The sequence below is a fragment of the Erpetoichthys calabaricus genome, chromosome 1 (assembly GCF_900747795.2).
Source record: "Erpetoichthys calabaricus chromosome 1, fErpCal1.3, whole genome shotgun sequence".
NCBI classification, from domain to species: Eukaryota; Metazoa; Chordata; class Cladistia; order Polypteriformes; family Polypteridae; genus Erpetoichthys; species Erpetoichthys calabaricus.
The window spans coordinates 198,031,226-198,051,065 of record NC_041394.2 but is presented as its reverse complement, the minus strand read 5'-3'; the positions used below and the strand labels follow the sequence as shown (position 1 = coordinate 198,051,065).

General features: G+C 38.2%; 1 protein-coding gene across 1 annotated transcript in view; it reads left to right on the top strand.

The window, feature by feature from the left end:
• arid2 (AT rich interactive domain 2 (ARID, RFX-like)) overlaps nt 1–19,840 on the top strand; it is a 183,628-nt gene that overhangs the window by 85,099 nt on the left and 78,689 nt on the right. Inside the window, exons 5-6 of the mRNA XM_028810674.2 lie at nt 17,139–17,357; nt 18,588–18,655. Coding sequence (XP_028666507.1) covers nt 17,139–17,357; nt 18,588–18,655 — 287 coding nt within the window. The remainder of the gene's footprint in view (nt 1–17,138; nt 17,358–18,587; nt 18,656–19,840) is intronic.

Sequence of the window (19,840 nt, the reverse complement as noted above, 5' to 3'; positions counted from 1 at the left end):
AGAAAATTTGACTTCATATTTAGACTGAATAATATATTTATTCTCCAGAATACATTGTTTCCCTTCTATCACCCCGAGTTCTGTAACAATAGCACCTTAGCTGGTTTTGTTTTTTTAGACTATCACAGAGAACAGCGATGCACAATCCACAGTCAGTCACACAGGGCCAATTGATCGCTGCTAAACAAAAATAGCCTACTCATTTCTAGTGTTATGCTTTCCCAAGGTTTTCAGAGAAGGATTTCAGTAAAAGGTGTCCATTTTGATAGGGGCAGATATTAAAATATCAAAACATTCACAATCTTTCATTTTTATCTGTTTGGTGCAGAACTTTGCTATTTTCCCATTCACCAAAACAAAAGTGTAAACTTTTGAAAGATGTATATATATGTGCTGGGTACAAGTTTTAGCAGCACCGGAAAATAATGTCACTTGTCAAATTGAATACATTTTGTAAATTAAAAATGAGATGATATCTAATCATCTTTTATAATATTTTCAATTTTTAACTTTGGGTGCTGTACTTTTTGGTTAGGGGAGCTGTAGCACCCTTAGTAGCCCAGTCTGTGCACCTTCTGTTGATTGATTGGATAACACGAAAGCTGCTATGAAGTAACAGTATGATGCAAAATAACTCGTGAACACATTTATGGTGTCCTTGCTCCTACTCCGATCAATGCTTGACTTGGCTGATGATGATGTGATCATCACATATTCAATGGAGGCTCTGATCAGGGCTCTTGAGAGCCTGAACGAGGAATCTTGAGTGTCTGGGCTTGCAGGTGTCCTGAATAAAAACGAAGATCCAATCCTTTAATTACCTCTTCGGCATAGCCATCAGCTTACCTCGGCACACACTTTTATGTCTCTGGTGACTCTTCCTATGAAGATAGTAGATGGGATTTTGAGAGCATAGGATGTCATTAACATCGTTGGAAAGGGGTGTGCCGCACTCCCCATATATCTGCAAAAGGACAAAGGTCCAAGACTTGAGTCCTGATGCTTCCTGTTTGGCTATGTGGTTGAGACACTAGTGACCTGAGACAAAGACTGGACTTCTTTGGCACTGTGTCTCTTCAGAGAATCCTTGTGTATGGCTGTCTTGACTTTATGTCGAATGAGCAGTTGCTCACAGAGTCCCAAATTAGGCACATTACCTTCATTATGAAGGTAAAGTGGCAGTTATGGCACTATGGCCATGTTGTGGTTTTCTTGTTGGTGATCCTGCTCGCTGGATCCTCATTGCTAAGGACCTGAGTGACTGGACCAGGCCAAGGGGTGCCCATGTAACACCTGGCTGCGGCAAATAGATGGCTATTTCCGGAGGGTGGGACTGGACCGTGTGTCTAGCCTGGGGGGGGTTGCCAACCAGGATCCCGAACTGTTTCGTAGTGTGGTGGTTGCAGCAATACACTGTACCAGTGCATGCTCTCCAACCTGACCTGACATTGATCACTATATTATGGCAAAGGCGCTATATAGGTGTTGACCTGACACAGACTGACAGCGGAGGCATGTATATAAATGAACAAAAAGATTTTTTTCTTTGTCTTCAGCCATGGGGCACATCTTCCCAGTGTCCTACAGGCCCTACACAGTCCCCAAAACACCAAAAGAAAAACACACTCTTCTTCCTCCACTCCTCCCAGGCTGCTTTGTCCTCCTCCTCCCGACTCTGGCACCTTGAGTAGTGGCTGCAGGCTCTTCCTATAGCCCACCCGGAAGTGCTTCAGGTGATAATTAACCTAATTCAGGCCGCACTCCAGGTGTGGCTGCATTCCAGCCCACACTGGCTCATTAAGCCGTGCAGCTCCTCCTGGTGGTGGCCAAGGAGCCCAACAGGGCTGAGCCCTGAAGTCCCACGCCTGTGGCCCCGTTGTAACCCAGGAGGGCTGCCACTACACGTTCTGGGGGACGTAGTGTACATCCCGTGGCCGCTCCCCCAGACCCGGTGTTAAAAGGGCGTCCCGGCCATCCACCACAATATACAATGGCAGTAATGTATTCTCAATAAATAAAGATTTCAAATTGTCACATCAAAAGTTTTTAAAAGAAACGTAAAGAAACCCTTGCAAAAATTCCAATTCAGTGTTGGGAAAATGAGTGGGTGAGTGAATTGGAAGATATGCTATTATGACAATGTCCGCATTACAAAAATTATTACAACAATGAGAGTTACATACATACTATATGAAGTACAACTGTACAACAGTTTATATATTACTATACCATAAAAAATGACCATCGAATATTTGGAAATTGATGTGTGGTTATTAGTACTGCCTCACAGTTCCAGAATGCTGATGACTAGAGTGGAGTTTGTATTTTCTTCAGATGTTTACAAAGTTTTTTTCTCTATTTTTTTTCACCCATATCCCAGAAACATTAATGCTAAAATAATCCCATCCACCTATTTTGTAACCTGCTTATCCATCATAGGGTGAAAAGAAGCCAGTGTTTATTTCTGCAGCATTGGTAGTGTAACAGTCTTGGACCGGGTTGGTAAATTTTGCAGTTCCAACTTGTCTGCATCTGAGTGAGTGTCTTCAGTTAATGATTGATGTGTATACTGTTCTTTGGTTCTAGACAGTGCCTTACTCCTTTAAACAGATGTAAATTACTTGCAGGATCTTTACAAGCAGTAGTCTTTTTACTTCTCACTGTTTTTCTTTTTTTCTGAACTTCTGTACTATTTCCTAGTCTTATTTAAAATTAGAATTGGTCTGGTTTCTGTCTTGTCAGTAATAGTAGCCACTAGAAATCGGATAAATGGATTTTAAAGTTATCAATGAACTGTAATGCACGCAAGCCCAGGCTTGCTGTGGCTGCACTTCAAATTGGCTGCAAACTTGGATGGAGTTGCGAAAAGACCCCAAAGGCTGCTTTATGTCTGCAACACCTGAAACAATAAAAGAGACTGAGAAAATGAAAGCGGGGTGCATTTAAACACTCCTGTAATCTGCTACTTGCACAACGATCGCAAGTGCCTAAGAACCTCAGTTATACTTTACTTCAGGAGCTGTTTGTCCATAGCCGGAGAGAGCGACATGCTGACAAGAGAGTAAAAGCTAGGTGAAAAGTTTTTAAAACTGGTCTGCCATCTGTTGTAATAGGAAATATTTGATCATTGCCAAACAAGATGGATTAACTGTCTGTGCCTATAGGTGGCCATGGAACATAAAAGTGCAGTGGCATTTTGTGCTTTATGGAGAGCTGGCTTTAAACATCTGTATCTGATGCTGTTTTAATGCTGGACAGATTTCGTCTTATTCGAACAGATGGACACCTAGTGCGGTGTGGAAAAAAGACAGGAGGGAGAATGGTCATCTATATGAATGAGGAATGGTGTGAAAGGCAGCGTTTTTCAGTTACATCAACAGTTTGTAATTCAGACTTTGAAATTCTGGCTGTCAGAATTCTTCCACATTATTTGCTCAGGGAGATGATGTATCATCCTTATTAATGTTTATATTCTGCCCCTCCACAAATGGGGACTCGGCAATGGAAATAACTCATTCTGTCACCAACATTTTAATGATGACTCACTCCAACCCTGTAGTTATAATATGTGGTGACTTCAACCATGTGATTTTGGAACATATAGTTGACAAATTTCTTATCAGTTTATGACCAATTCCACGTGAGGTAATAAGCTGGATCTGCTGTATTCAAATATTAAAGATGCCTTGAAGTGTAATCTATTTCCTCCTTTAGGCAAATCTGACCACAACCTAATTCATCTTATTCCCAGCAAGAAGCCTGTTGTTAGACAGCAACCTGTTACCACCAGAATAATGAGGAAGTGGAGCCTGGAGGCTGAAATGGTTCTGTATGAGTGCTTTCAAATGACACACTTGGAAATGATGTGTGAGTCAAATGTAGACCATTTTGAGGGACTCTGTCACTGTGTTACAGACTATATTACCTTTTGTGTCAACACAGTGGTACCCACAAAGACAGTGTGTTGCTTTCCAAACAATTCGATTACTAATGAGCTTAAAGGTCTCCTGAATGAGAAAAGTAGAGCATTCAAATCCGGTGACAGAGACTTTGAACGTGTGCTAAAGGAAAAACTGAGTGACGGTAAAGAAGCTTACAAAGCTAAAATAGAAAATGAACTCACTCAGAATACATTTAAGGATGTCTGAAATGGACTTATTGGACTCATGCAATCCAGGGCTCATGTGCTTAACACTAGAATTACCAGAGTCTACGAAAAAAACTCGTAGATCCGGCCCACCTTAAAACCGTTCTCACCTCTCTTTTGTCTTCTAAATGTGCCGATTAGGAGGAGCAGCGAGCAGCCGGCTATTCCATCCCCCACCGTCGCAGAACGTTCACTAAGTTTTCCCAGCTCATGCCTTGTTTGATTATCTGGGAGTGACTGAACTGCTGGAGTTTTAGAATGGAAATAATAGATCGCTATTTGGAATGCATGCATTTCATGCGTGTTCCGTTTCTACAGTAATCTGTGTAAACATATTGCTAAAACAGAAACATTTTCATATTTTAGTAATAAATATTACAAAATGTAGGCATAAACTATAGAATCTGTGAAGCCTGAAGTCCAAACATCAAATAAACACTTTCACAAAAGGTTCAAGGATGATACAACAGCTTCCGTGGCTTAACGCTGCGGTTTGCTGACTTGGGGCACAGCAACCCTACCGTGCTACAGAGACGTGAGTTCGATTCCCAGGTTTGGAGAAAGTGTTGTTTTTTTTCCCCTCAAACAGACATTAAATTTATAAATTGGTATGCACTGTAAATCGTTACCTTTCAAATGTCAATCGCGGTTATTTCTGTTGATTAATTCATGTTTTTTTACTTAGAGTCAGAACAGGAGCTTTTTCATCTTATTCAGCTTCTGATCTGACTCAAACAGCGCCAGTATAACTTCACACCCGATCTGACACTGTTTGTTTTCAAATAATATTGCATTACTTCGACGATGTTTTCTGATTGGTACTGTTCGCGTCTTAAAATGATTTCTTCAAAACGTCACATATATTTGTCTCTTTCTTTTTTTAAAATATGCATTGTAGCACGCAGCAACTGGCCACCTGCATGTTCTTGCGCACACTGAATAAGACAGCGCTATAGGCAATCATCAGATTCAAATGTTAACAGTTATATAGCACGGAATGGAAATCAGCAGTTCTTAGCATTCCACCACGCAAGCTGTCATATCAACCGCCTACTATAACTTGCTTTCTTTTTTATTCGGTTATAGACTTGAATAAAATAAGCACTTGTTTTGTTATACTTTTACATCAACATATGTTCCTGTGTTTGAGCGACATGGACATGCTCAAAAAATACACGTATAATGCCACGAAAAGTGCATGCAGACACTTCAGTTCGCAAGCATTGGTACGACAATGCAGTCACAAGTACACTGCAGAGCTTTAGCGCGTCTTTATGTGAAAACAGCAGTGTCAGATGGGGAGTGTCTGATGATTGCATATAGCGCTGAAGTTACTGCTCTTTACTATGCTTTCCTCTGCATGTCCTGGAGTACAAAAGAAACCGCATACAGCAACACGTGGGGACTGGCAATATTGAGGGGGAAAAAAAACAAGCGGTCGTATGTATCGTGATACACTGCAGAGCTATAGCGCGTCTTTTTGTGAAAACAGCAGTGTCAGATTTTTTGGGGGGGGTTGGTAGGGAAGGATCCTGAACGCGACTGAGACAATGAAAAGTGAATTTAAAAAAAAAAATAAACAAAGCTAACCTTTACAAATATCATAAATTACACCGGCTGTTACAGACTGAAATCAAATGTATCTTTTTATTCTAAAATAGTGAAAATAAGAACACTTCTCAAAAGGGAGTTATGCAGGATCGAACTCATGAGCTTTTGATTCCCAGTCAGTGACTGATACCATTGCGCCACGGAAACAGTGAGAGCTAAGGAGTGTCAATGTCACACACTAAGGCGGCTTTTTTTGTACCTTTTGTGAAAGTGTTTCTTTGATATTTGGACTTCAGGCTTCATACATTGTATAGTTTATGCCTACATTTTGTCATTTGCTACTAGAATATAAAAAACGTTTCTGTTTTAACAATGTGTTTACACAGATTACTGTAGAAATGCAACACATATGAAATGCGAGTGTTCCAAATAACAATCTATTATTTCCACTCTAAAACTCCACTTCACTCCCAGATAATCAATCAGGCATGAGCTGGTAGAAGTTCGTTTACATTCTAAGTCGGTGGGGGGATGGAATAGCCAGCTGCTTGCAGAATGTCTTTATCAGTACATTTAGATGACAAAAGACGCTGGCGGAGAGGTGAGAACGGTTTTAAGAAGCGATTTAAGGTGGGCCGGATCTACGAGTTTTTTCGTAGGCTCTGATAATTCTAGTGTTAAAGGGGATGTGGACAGAGCTAATGCCCTAAACACGTTTTTTTTAATAGATTTTCCCTCCCACTGCCACCTTCTTCCAATGACCAGCCTCCAACTCCTAACATGTCAGCTGGAATAGCCAGTGACATGTCCACCTCTCACCATCATTGTGGACTGTCCATAACTGAAGACCAAGTAAGGAGACAACTGAGGAAGCTACACACAGGAAAGGCTATGGGACTACATGGAGTCAGTCCTCGAGTTCTTAAGACCTGTGCAGACCAGCTTTGTGGTGTTCTTATGGACCAGTTCAATCTCTCCGTAAGACTTCAGAAAGTACCACTTTGACAAACATCCTGCATTGTTCCTGTTCCAAAGAACAAAGAAGGCAGGCATCTCTTCACCTAATGACTACAGACCAGTGGCACTTGCGTCTCATATCATGCACACTTTTGAGAGGCTGGTTCTGGACTATATGAACCCTCTTATGTTAGACCACCTGGACCCCACTGCAGTTTGCCTATCAGACAAAGATTGTAGTGGAGGATAGATACATTTATCGATCTGCTCTACATGGCTTATTCTCAACTGGACAAAGCTGGTAGCACTGTGTGAGTTACGTGTTTGATTTCTCTAGCACCTTCAGTACCATCCAGCCTTCTCTGTTAAGGGGTAAACTCCGAGATATGCAAGTGGATGAGCATATGGTGTCCTGGATGACTGACCGTCTGTTGGGCAGACTGCAGTTTGTGAGACTCAAGGACTGTGTTTCTGATACGGATGTGAGCAACACTGGAGCTCCACAAGGAATAGTCCTGTCTCCTTTTCACTTTACTCTGTATACCTCATACTATAAATAGAACACCAGGTCACGTCACTTGCAGAAATTCTTAGATGATTCTGCACTTGTAGGGGGTGTATTAATGAAGAAGATGAGGCATAGTATACAAGTCAGGTGGAAAAGTTTGTTTCGCGTAAAGAGAATTGTCTACATCTTAACATCAGCAAAACCAAAGAACCAGTTATTGACTGTTTGCCACACCAAAGACCCTCTATGTCCAGTCACTATTCAAGAAGTAGATGTAGAGGTGGTCCACTCCTACAAGTGCTTCGGGGTCCATATTAATGACAGGTTGGACTGGTCTAAGAAAGGGCAGAGCAGGGTTTTTTTCCTTAGCAGACTGCATTCCTTTAATGTGGAAAGTGATGTCCTTTCACATCTTTTATAACTCTCCGGTAGTAACATCACTTCAAGAGAGGGCACTGAATCAACTAGCTCATTAAAAGGGCAAGTTCAGTTATATCACTAACTGTGGACACCCTGGAGGTAGTAGCAAAGCAGAGAATTAAAACAAAAATGTGTACCATTATGAAAAATACTGTATATTCTCAATCTGACACACTAACGCTGAGTACTTTCAACCAAATTATTTAGCTCAAGTGTGTCAAGAAACGCTACTGCAGCTCCGTCATACCAGCAGGAATACTTCTACATAATGCCTCACTTTGCTTGTGACTGCCAAGTCAGTACTTTTCTTTCTTTTGGATATTCTCGCTTTACAGTCATTCAAGTGTGTGTTCAGACCAAAGTGTGTATGTATATATATTTATTAACTTATCCATTTATCTGTTTATGTACTTAATTATTTAGAGAGTGTCTTTCACCTTTTGAGTTAGTGATGCTTTCAACAACAAGCAAGCAGTATGACTGTGAAATAACATGATTATCTATGAAGTGATCCAATGATATACTTCACATACGTATTATTTTTAAAGTGGTTGAAATAAGACATTGTACTAAATAGCAGTAAATGGGCTGGGTAGTTTTAAACTTTATAAGGGGACTGACTGTAATCCTTCACATTGTAACCATTTATGGAGTGGTCAGAGCTGATAATAGGAGAACAATATAGCGCCTGCTACAGTTCCAGAGGTGCTGCCTTCACATCACACTGTGTGTGGGAGAATCAGTAGATGGCACTGCTGCCTTCTTGGTTAAGTACTCTTGGTTTAGGTTACAGATTCAATTGCTATACATGTGGAATGTGCACATTCTGTCCATGCAAATGTGCGTTTTCCTCCCAAACACATGAACGTTAGGTTGATTTACGAATCAAGTGGACAGTATTGGTGTGTGCCTTAGTTGGCCCTGTAATCAACTGGGGTCCAGTCTAAGCTGACTTTCACACAATGATGCATGGACAGGCCCTGGCCCTCCATAGCCCTTAATTTGATTATACATGTTTGGGAATGAAATGCTACTGTGGTGTGTGTTCTCACTGGGTTCGGCATTTCTGTTTTTAAAATCATTCCCCATGATAGACTGTTGCCCTATCCAGGATTGTTTTCTGATTTGTGTGTGATCATGTGTAAATTTTAAAAAATGTGCTTTTTTTTGTCTTAAACTTTGAGATCTTATTTGATGTGGTTGTTAATTCTAGCACCATCAGATGTAAAGCATTTGAAAGTCCCAGCCCAATCTCTATAAATGTGGAGTTTGCACATTTTCTTCATCCTCTGTGCAGGATTGTTGTCCTGGGCTTTGGTGAAAGCTGAAAGAAGACTACAAAGTATGTATTATAATTTAGAAACCATTGCCTTTATTTTAGGCCACATTATTGTGGCAGGTCATGTTGGTGCAGTGGTTAGCACTGCTACCTTGTGTAGCCAGTCCTATACATGTCAGTCTGTGTCTGTGTGATGTCCGTGTTTCATGTTTGCACAGTTTCAGTTTGCATTAGTTTTACTCCAGGTACTCCAGTCTGGCTTTCCCATCCTTGATACTTGAGTGTTGGGTTAACTGCCAAGACTGAATTGCATCTAAGTGGGTATGTGTATGAGTGGGCATTGGGATGATCTAGCATCCTGTGCAGATTACATTCCTGGATTGTACCCAATGTAACTTGATTAGACAGCATAGACTCATAATAAAATTAAGCAGTTTTAGAAATTTAAAATTTCTCTGAATGTGATTATTTGTTTGGTGGTGTTAAATAGCTCCACTTTTACTAGAGAGAATAGGATAGTGGAGGTGTACTCTCAGTTTGTATGGAGGAGGTAGTTCTTTGTGGGTCCATTAACTTTCGAAAGTTGGTAAAACAATTCATAAATGTCAAGTTTCTTTGTCAATACTATTTGCTGAACCTTCAGTAACTTCACAATACAGTAGTTGGCACAAGATATTTAACAGTTTAATGAAATCTTCATCTAGTATATGGTTGATAAATGCTATCTACATAAGATGAACATTTATGTTTGAGTGTCGAAGGCAATATCAGCCTCTATCAAACATCAAAGAAAGCACTTCTTATATAGAAATAAGTTACATGCTTTACAACAACAACATTTATTTATATAGCACATTTTCATACAAAAAGTAGCTCAAAGTGCTTTACATAATGAAGAAAAGAACAATAAAGGACAAAATAAGAAATTAAAATAAGACATTAGTTAACATAGAAAAGGAGTAAGGTCCGATGGCCAGGGTGGACAGAAAAAACAAAAAAAAAACTCCAGAAAGCTGGAGAAAAAAATAAAATCTGTAGGGGTTCCAGGCCACAAGACAGCCCAGTCCCCTCTGGGCATTCTACCTAACATAAATGAAATAGTCCTCTTTGTAGTTAGGGTTCTCACGGAGTCACTTGATGCTGATGGTCATACAGACTTCTGACTTTTAATCCATCCATCATTGTTGGAACATCACGGTGCTTTGAGTAGATGGTGGTGGCACAAGCCACCACCAAAAGGACACCGGAAAAGGAAACAGAAGAGAGAGTAGGGGTTAGTACAGATTTTCAAGCCACCATGAATAGTTATTATAATGAATTGGATATACAGAGTATCAGGATTTAAATTACAGTAAAGTTATGAAAAGGCCATGTTAAAATAATGTTTTCAGCAGTTTTTTAAAGTGCTCCACTGTATTAGCCTGGCGAATTCCTACTGGCAGGCTATTGTGGATTTTAGATGCATAACAGCAGAAGGCCGCCTCACCCCTTCTTTTAAGTTTTGCTCTTGGAATTCTAAGAAGACACTCAGTTGAGGATCTGAGGTTACGATTTGGAATACAAGACGTCAGACATTCCGATATATAAGATGGGGCGAGATTATTTAAGGCTTTATAAACCATAAGCTAAATTTTAAAGTCAATCCTGAATGACACAGGTAACCAGTGTAGTGACATCAAAACTGGAGAGATGTGCTTGGATTTTCTTTTCTGGTTAGGATTCTAGCAGCTACATTCTGCACTAGTTGCAAACGATTTATGTCTTTTTTGGGTAGTCCTGAGAGGAGTGCGTTACAGTAATCTAGTCGACTGAAAATGTGAACTATTTTCTCAGCATCTTTCAGTGTTATAAGAGGTCTAACTTTTGCTATGTTTCTTAAGTGAAAAAATGCTGTCCTAGTGATCTGATTAATATGTGATTTAAAATTTAGATTACAGTCAATAGTTACCCCTAAGCTTTTTACCTCTGTGTTGACTTTTAATCCTAATGCATCCAGTTTATTTCTAATAGCCTCATTGCATCCATTATTGCCAATCACTAAGATTTCAGTTTTCTCTTTATTTAACTTGAGAAAGTTACTATTCATCCATTCTGATATACAAGTTAGACATTGTGTTAGTGAATCAAGAGAATCGGGGTCATCAGGTGTAATTGATAAATACAGCTGTGTGTCATCAGCATAGCTGTGGTAGCTCACGTTGTGCCCTGAGATAATCTGACCTAATGGAAGCATGTAGATTGAGAAGAGCAGCGGACCCAGGATAGAGCCTTGTGGAACACCATATAGGATATCATGTGTCTTTGAGTTGTAATTACCACAACTAACAAAGAATTTTCTCCCTGCCCGGTAGGATTCAAACCAATCCTTTACTAATTTAAAATAAACCAAATGTTAACAAAAGCGTCTACAGTTTATGTAGCAATCCGCTTTTTCAGTGTACTCTGTTGTGCTCTTATTTAAAGTAGAGATTTAGTGCTGCATCCCTCTCCTTTTCACTACATAATTCCCAGCAGGGAGCATATGGCTTTGCCTGTGTCTCTGAAGGAGTGCTCTTTGTGTGTTTTCACTGTGTTAATAGACTGGCACCATGTTCATGACTGTTTCCTACCTTGTGCTCATTGTTGATTTAATTGCGAACAACTGCACCTCTTTTCTTTGGATGTCCTCAGTTGCTACTGTTATATTGCTGTAAGATGGAGGTTAGGGAGTAAAGTTATTGTTTTAATTGTTTAGTTTATGGTTTTATTGCAACCTTTTAGCCCAGGCCAGTGCACTGAAAAGCAAATATGAAAGCAAACACTGGCTCATGAACCAATTGCAGCACCGTTCACTAATCAGCAGGCACCAGCTGCAGCATGGCTGGAATGAAAGGGGGAATGGGTTAGTGCTAGAGTGGGGATTGTTTTGTGTTTTCTGAATTGTGGAAAGAGTGATTTCTGGTTTGAGAGAGACGGATGTGAGAACTGCAGGCAGCAGTGACCAAGCTGATGGCTGTGAGAAAGAGCGGAGTCGAAGGCTTGTTGAGCAGTGAAGTGGACGGAGGAAGAAGATGGCCATCGGAGCGAGTTGAAGGAAAGAGACTTGAGAGTGTGGTGATTTTAAGGCCCAAATACTCTGCATGCCAATTGAAGTATGTTTATTATCTTAGACAGTTCTTTCTCACCAGTTGCCATTATCATTGTGTTGTCAGCATATCTTAGATTATTTTCCTTCCCAAGACACTATACCATTCCATCTGTCAAAACCATCAACATTAAACATTAAAATACTCCTCATGTATGTTAAAGACACCTGGCAATAGATGACATCCATGATGTAGTGTAGCTTTGATAGTGGCTTTTAGAACTACTTGAAACAATTATTTTTGTGGGTAGAATCATCAGAAAGTGGTTGTTCACTTTAATTTTCTCTGTGTTGTCCTCATATAAAAGCTCTTATCAGTGTATTGAGATGAGTTGGAGCACCTGTCAGTGCTCAGACCATATGCCGCACGCTGCATCAAATTGGTCTACATGGCTGCTGTCCCAGAAGGAAGCCTCTTCTAAAGATGATGCACAAGAAAGCCTGCAAACAGTTTGCTGAAAACAAGCAGACTGAGGACATGGATTACTGGAACCATGTCCTGTGGTCTGATGAGACCAAGATAAACTTACTTGGTTCAGATGGTGTCAAGCGTGTTTGGCAGCAACCAGGTGAGGAGTACAAAGACAAGTTTGTCTTGCCTACAGTCAAGCATGGTGGTGGGAGTGTCATGGTTTGAGGCTGCATGAGTGCTGCCGGCACTGGGGAGCTACAGTTCATTGAGGGAACCATGATTGCCAACATGTACTGTGACATACTGAAGCAGAGAATGATCCCCTCCCTTTGGAAACTGGGCTGCAGAGCAGTATTCCAACATGATTACGACCCCAAACACACCTCCAAGATGACCACTGCCTTGCTAAAGACACTGAGGGTAAAGGTGCTGGACTAGCCAAGCATATGTCTCCACAGACCTAAACCCTATTGAGCATCTACACTTTGGGCACAATTTGGACATTTTTCACTTAGGGGTGTACTCACTTTTGTTGCCAGCAGTTTAGACATTAATGGCTTTTTGTTGAGTTATTTTGAAGGGACAGCAAATTTACACTGTTATACAAGCTGTACACTGACTACTTTACATTGTATCAAAGTTTCATATCTTCAGTGTTGTCCCATGAAAAGATAAAATATTTACAAAAATATGAGGGGTTTACTCAATTTTGTGAGATACTGTAGTTGGTAATTGTAGTAGCCTCTAGCAGCACTAAGAAAAAGACCTGTATGTTATGTTTTTGTTCAGTTGTAAGTGATTTTGTGATTTTATTTTCTTTGCATAAAATTGCCACAACCCCACTATGTAAACAGGCAGTTCGTGACATGTACTGCTTTATCAATTTCTCTGGTGATGTCATGCAGTATGTGCGGTAAATTCATTATTCTACTACTCAAAAGGGTCCTCTTTCTTACATCTTAAACTGTTAATACATTTCATGCGACAGAGGAGGAATTGGTAATGAATATTCACAGGCCATTAAAAACATGTGCAGATTCACAACTTAGAGGTCCAGAGAAATGCGAAGTTGAATTCATTGTTGCACGTTCAATTTTCTGATAAACAGAATATAACCAGAATGCTTTCATCTGAGTTATCAGTTTCCAAAGAAAGTGTGAACACATTTTTGATGCCTTAGACTATTCAAAAGTGATTTTAATACTGTCTTTTAGCACAAGAATATCTAGCCATGCCCAAATTTGAATGTACAAGAAACAATCCCAAATCTCTGGTAAAGCCCAGATCTTGCACCTTAACATTTCATCCTCTCTGAGGTTTTGTCAAGGAGAAAAGAACTGTGAGTGATGGTAGGTTATTAAAGGGAAGAAACAGGTCCAAATACAATGTTTAGTCTGGTGAAAGAGAAGGATGTGTATTCTTGCTTGTTGCTGGTGGAAAGCTATTGATGTTGATGGAGATTATGTATAAAAAAAAAAAAGAGTATATGAAATTAATTTAACACAAATTTATTAAAATACTTATATTCCTTATAGTAAAAGTGTTGCAATTTTTTTTCTTTTTTTCTGAACTGGGAAAAATCTGCAAAGAAAGGAGGTACCAAAAATGACTTTCCTATGAACATGGGGCAATAAACATTGAGGTACATCAGCACATAGTGTGCTTGTCTTTGACACCAATAAAGCTACTATTATCCAATTCCACAAGTTAATATTAAAACATACTTATTCTACACCTATAGAGTATTAGGGTCATTCCATGTCAAATCAACCAATGGCCCACACACTTAGAACTCAAAAAATTCTGGAAAAATTACAGGTGTTGCAAGATCAATACTTTCCAAGATAAAGCCAATTTGCCAAGGGGAGGAGGGTGTTGATTTTATCCGTCCTCATTTTTTCATCAAATTTCACAAGTCCATATCTCAAGAACTAAACGACCAAGCAGGCTCAGACTTTTGGATGGTATATTAATTGGTATGGTATATAACAAAATTAAAACATTTGGTCCAGGTTACATTGTCAAAGGAGCCCCTTGAAATTGACCAAAATTTAATTTGGGGTTTTGGCTTAGCTATGTTTAGGCCTTAGAAACATATTTGTAACCAACAGACGTTTGATTTTTTTTCCTTATTCAGATAACTATGTAGGCTTTCTGAATAAGCAACAAACAGAAAAGTTACTGTATCAGGGTTTGAACAACAGACCTCTCAAATCCAAATGTTTTTTTCATTTATTCTACATTGTCCCTTCTTTCTCAAAACACAAACCTTACATTTCTTATGCAAATCTTTCATGTTTATTTCCTTTCCTAAGCATAGTCTGAATGCACCATGTGTCAATAATGGTAATCATTGAGTTTTCAATCAGCAAGTTATCAAAAATGTCAAACTTTTTTCATATCAAATGGCAATGTCCTATCGTTGCTGAGCAGAGAATGCAATTCTCTATGGCCAAAAGAGTGCCTGGTACTAGAGAATACCAGTATTAAATCCATACTGAAGATGGCAAACTCAAAGTCAACCGGGTATGTGGTGTAGACAATCAATTGACTGTCTGAATATTCACCACTGAAGCAGCAGCTGAGATCCTGCCCTCTCACGATCACACTCCTGATGGATAAGATGCGTCCTTCACATTAGACCAGTGTCCAGTTGGTTTCAAAGATACCCTTAACCTGCGCCCCCTGCTTGCTTCGCTTTTTTCATGGGAATTGTTACATATGCATTATTTTCACTTTTTATTTTAAAACTTCTGTAAAAACAGTATTTGGAATGAACTTTTCTTCAAGATCGCATTGAATTTTGATTCCTTGTTTGGTCTTACAGCATGATAATGCAACGTATAGCTGGCTGTGAGTAAATATCATTTCTTTGTCTCTTATAAATAAACCGACTTTTTCAAATGTTTGTCCTTGTGATTTGTTAATAGTCATAGCAAAAGCTATTCTCATGGGAAACTGTAAACTTTTTAATACGAAAGGCATATCAAGATCTCCTTTTTGCCCGAACACCATTTTGAGTTCATTCAATAAAAATAAGAGTTTCTGATAAAACAATCAACTTACGAAAGTGGGAATATCCAGAGGCGATGTAGCCGGTGGCATTGTTCTCAAGAAGCCGTGGATTTCTTTGCCATTGTGGATTGCACGTCATTGTAAGAAATAAATCTGGCTGGCCGATGGTTCTGGAGATTGCCATTGCATCATGATATTGCAATGCTCTTGGACTACCTTGATATGATGATGGTAATATTACTGCTTTACCTATTTTGAATTTGTCTGAACTATTGATATTTGAATTTCGAACGTGATCGATGAGACCTTGCATATGTTCAGTTGTAATTTTAGCTTGATTCGATTTAATAAAGAGACAATTAGCTGCGACCTTTACAGACGTCTTTCGAATTCCACTGCTTTCATAATCTGTAACCTGCTCTGCATGTGTATGGCGCCAATGTTTTTGAACATCTTTTACTGTGTCTTTTATTTCTGACCCCGTTTGGACCTGCAAGGATTTCAGTTCCACTTGTTCTGGGCTGATTATTACTTTCCTTGCCTAGGTCACCGTCTCACGGGAACATGCTTCCAATGGATGTCAGTATGACATGACTTGACCGTGTCACAGGAAGAAAAGTGTCTCTCCCGTCTCTCTTCAGAAGTTCACGTCTCGTCGCAAGATTTTGTTTTTTTTTATAATAGAGAGAAATTATACCCAGACACATTGCAGATAGAAAACATATGATAGTGCCTGGTTTTGAAAATGGTGTTTTTTTTCTCCTGGATTAACCATGTTTGCAAAATCTGTGAGAAAGATGCTGTAAAATGCATGAATAATTTGGAGTAGCTCTATGTTAAGTTGTTGAGGACAGGATGAAATTTACTGTGATTTAATTAAAAAAAATTCTACCATCACAATTCCCACATCACGTAAGTGTTTTGTGGTGGTTCTTTCTGCAGATATCATTGTCTGATGGTCTAACAGAAACCTGTTAAAAGACAGGGCTGACCATCCCTCTCTTCCCAAACGTTTATCCATTCTCCCATTTTGGAGTGAAGCATTCCTTTAGTATGTCATGTGTCATGATGCAGTGACCTCACTATACTGTAAATCTGCCTACAATGACTTATTTGGGGAGACAGTAGATTTATCACATGGGTGATTTTTTGATATCACACAGTACCTGACGTGCCATTCTTGATATTGTGTTCCAGCCAAACAAGTGGTATCAAGAATAGCATATGGATGCTGTTTTAATTCACATAACGTGTTGTCTTTACTGCAGCATCTTCATTGTGAAAGCTATATGTCAATACCTTAATGAATTGGTTTATCCTTTTATCATTTTTTAATTTTCTTAAGCCAGTGCCTGTAAGGGCATTTCTTTTATATCAGACCCTTTAAATCATAGTTTAACAAACAAAAGTTTAGGAGCCATATACAGTTTTGTATACGTTAACAACAGCTTTTTGACTTAATTTTATATGATTGACTTTTTACTAAGAAACTTGTGTCCTTAAGACTGGATAAATTAATTTTATAATGAATAATCTGTCAATTTTGTAGTTAAAAAGCCAAAAAGGTAAAGTGTTATTTATGACCACATTAGTGAATGCGTTGATATTTAATTTTGTAAACTAAATCCAGTAATTCATCTTGAACTTTAAGTAATATTTTGTTTATATTTTTTATGTAAAACAATTGTTTGATATATGCTTCTTCTCATTTTTTGTTGTTTTTAGATTATCTTCGCCAAAGCTATGGACTCTCATTGGAGTTTGTCACACGATGTGATTACAACAAACTGGTGCTTTCACTTTTATCTGGGCTCCCTAATGAAGTGGATTTTGCCATTAATGTTTGCACACTTCTTTCAAACGAAAGCAAGCATGTTATGCAGCTTGATAAAGATCCTAAACTTATCACCTTATTACTAGCACATGCAGGAGTTTTTGATGACAGTAAGTTTTGTAAAATATAAAATGTGTCTTATTATTATCTTAGTTATTTTGTAATTTTAAAAAATAATGAAGACATACTGGTTATCAAAATTGCCTCAGTGAAAAGAATTGGACATCCACCTACCCGGAATGGAGCTGTGACTGTTAACTGTGATTGACAGAAATGCTCTTTCTTTTGTCCCACTTCTAATGAATAGTAATTGGGAATATGCACCATGTTAAAGTTACTAGTTGTAGACAGAAGCTCTCTAGTATAGAGAACACCAGGTTGTGTGTGCTTAGAATAGATTGAGCAACAAATGTTAGATTGTCCTAAAGAGGAAAAAATATATTCCTAAGAAATAACATAATTACTTAATATTATTGGTACCTTGGCAGTACAAAGCATATTGTTGTACCAATAAAGGCATTTTCTTTTCAGTTAATGGATAAAAAGCAAATGTTAGTGTGTGTTTTAGATGATCACTAGTGCAAGATTACAGAATTCAGTTATGTACTATAAACATTTAATGAGCGTAATTTCAAATATAATTATTAGTTTCTGGTAAATATTATGTTGCAATACACACCTGGTGATCATAGAGCTGAAAGCTTGCTTGAATACTTCAGCAGTGAGCCCTTTTATTACACAGATACGCAATGCCATGTGGAAGTCTTCAAACATATTTTTTACATTCTTTGTCCAAAAAGCATTGCTATGTAATTAGGAACAAAAATCAGCAGACTGTGACTCTCCATTGCAGGTATAAGAAACATGTAATTTTATTGTGAATAATGTTTTTAGTTTTCAAGTGAATATTTAAAGTGACTGTTTAAATTGTTTTGTGTAGATCACTGAAACAGACTTGCCTGAAAATACAGTTAAAATACATCTTTCCATTTTCCAAATAGAACCGTTTTTGATAACTTGAGCAATCAATTATTAAGTATCCATGTATTAAATTATTAGTTGATTTTTGAAGAAATGTTTTTATCCACAAAAATTAATCTAAAGCTTAAAAATGACAAAATAGTATATAAAAAGTGTGAAATCATATTATTATGTAAGCAAGAACCTGATACTAGTATGCTCAAGTAGGTTATACTTTTTGCCTCTGATTTGTAAAGTAGCTGAATGTAAGTTCTTATATTAGTAAAAAGATGGGGAAAAACTAAGATTGTGTTAATTGTGTGTTTTATATATAGAATTACTTTTTATATTATTTAATTTGTGTCTTTTACCAATTACAGCGTTTGGAAGTTTTTCTGCTGTTTTTGGATCTGAATGGAAAGAGAAAACCTCTCGGGATTTTGTAAAGGTGACAATCTTAATATTTGTTTTATTTATATAAAGAGACTTGGTTTACTTGTATAGAAATAATTATTTATATACTTGGTATTAGTTGTTTTGCATTCCTGTGGGACTTCTGAGAAGCAAGTTGTCTGTTGGGGTTCTGATAGTTTGAGTTTTTTTTTATTTGTTTAACGTTGGATTAAAGAAGTGCAAGATAGTTCATTTGTACATTTTTGGCGGATAGATTATTTTACAAAGTTGACCCTGTAAAGAAGAGAACTGTAATTCAGAGCTTCGGTGTTAGAGGATTATTGTAAGCCTACTGAAACAGCATTTGCTTGTATCCATTCTTTTTTTTACATTTTAACATGATACCCAGTCGCTGTTGATAAAAAGCAGCCCTATCCACAATATTAAAACATTAATACGCACTGTAGGTACAGTATTTTTGAGCTGTGAGGAACATAATAATTGTCCCACCTATATTTCATACAACTGAACACAAAACGTTTTCCCATGTTGCATCTTTGTTACAAATACATACTTTCTGGTAAAGCTCAGATCAGTTTTCTCATTGCTGTTTTTGAGTAATTGCTTGCTTTGTCCTATCTACACAAGTCAGTTTTATGCAGAACTCTAGATCCAGGCCCAGCTACTCAACGCGGTAGCTCTTTTAAACTGGTTGTTGGCATCTTTGTGATTTTTCTCACAAGTCATCTCCTTGTTTGCACGTTAGTGTCTGAGTAGTTTTGACATAGTTTCCACACCTGCAAAATAAAAACATCCACCGATACAGAAAAATACTTGTGCATCATTTTTTATAATTTATGCATTTAGACTACCTTTATCTCTGACTTATCCAGGAATACTCTATAGTACTCATTTTTAAAGTTGTCCTTCAGGTGGTCGATGATCACTTAACTGTGGAGTTATGTGGCAGTTGTTTTAATGATTTATTGGTCGAGGCATTTTTGTCACCATAATTTCCTTTTTTTAAGGTTTTATTTTCTTATGTAAAACCATGTCACATTGAAAATAAAAGGTTCACCACTTGTAAATACAAATATCACAAAATAGTGTTTCAGTGTAAAACTGTCCACAATCTGTTGGCGTTCCATAATTTCAGGCAGCTCAAAAAACATAAAGTAACTCGCCTGATAAAGCTCTGCAGTTTTCTCACAGATTGGAATACTTAGTGCAGCACCAGAAT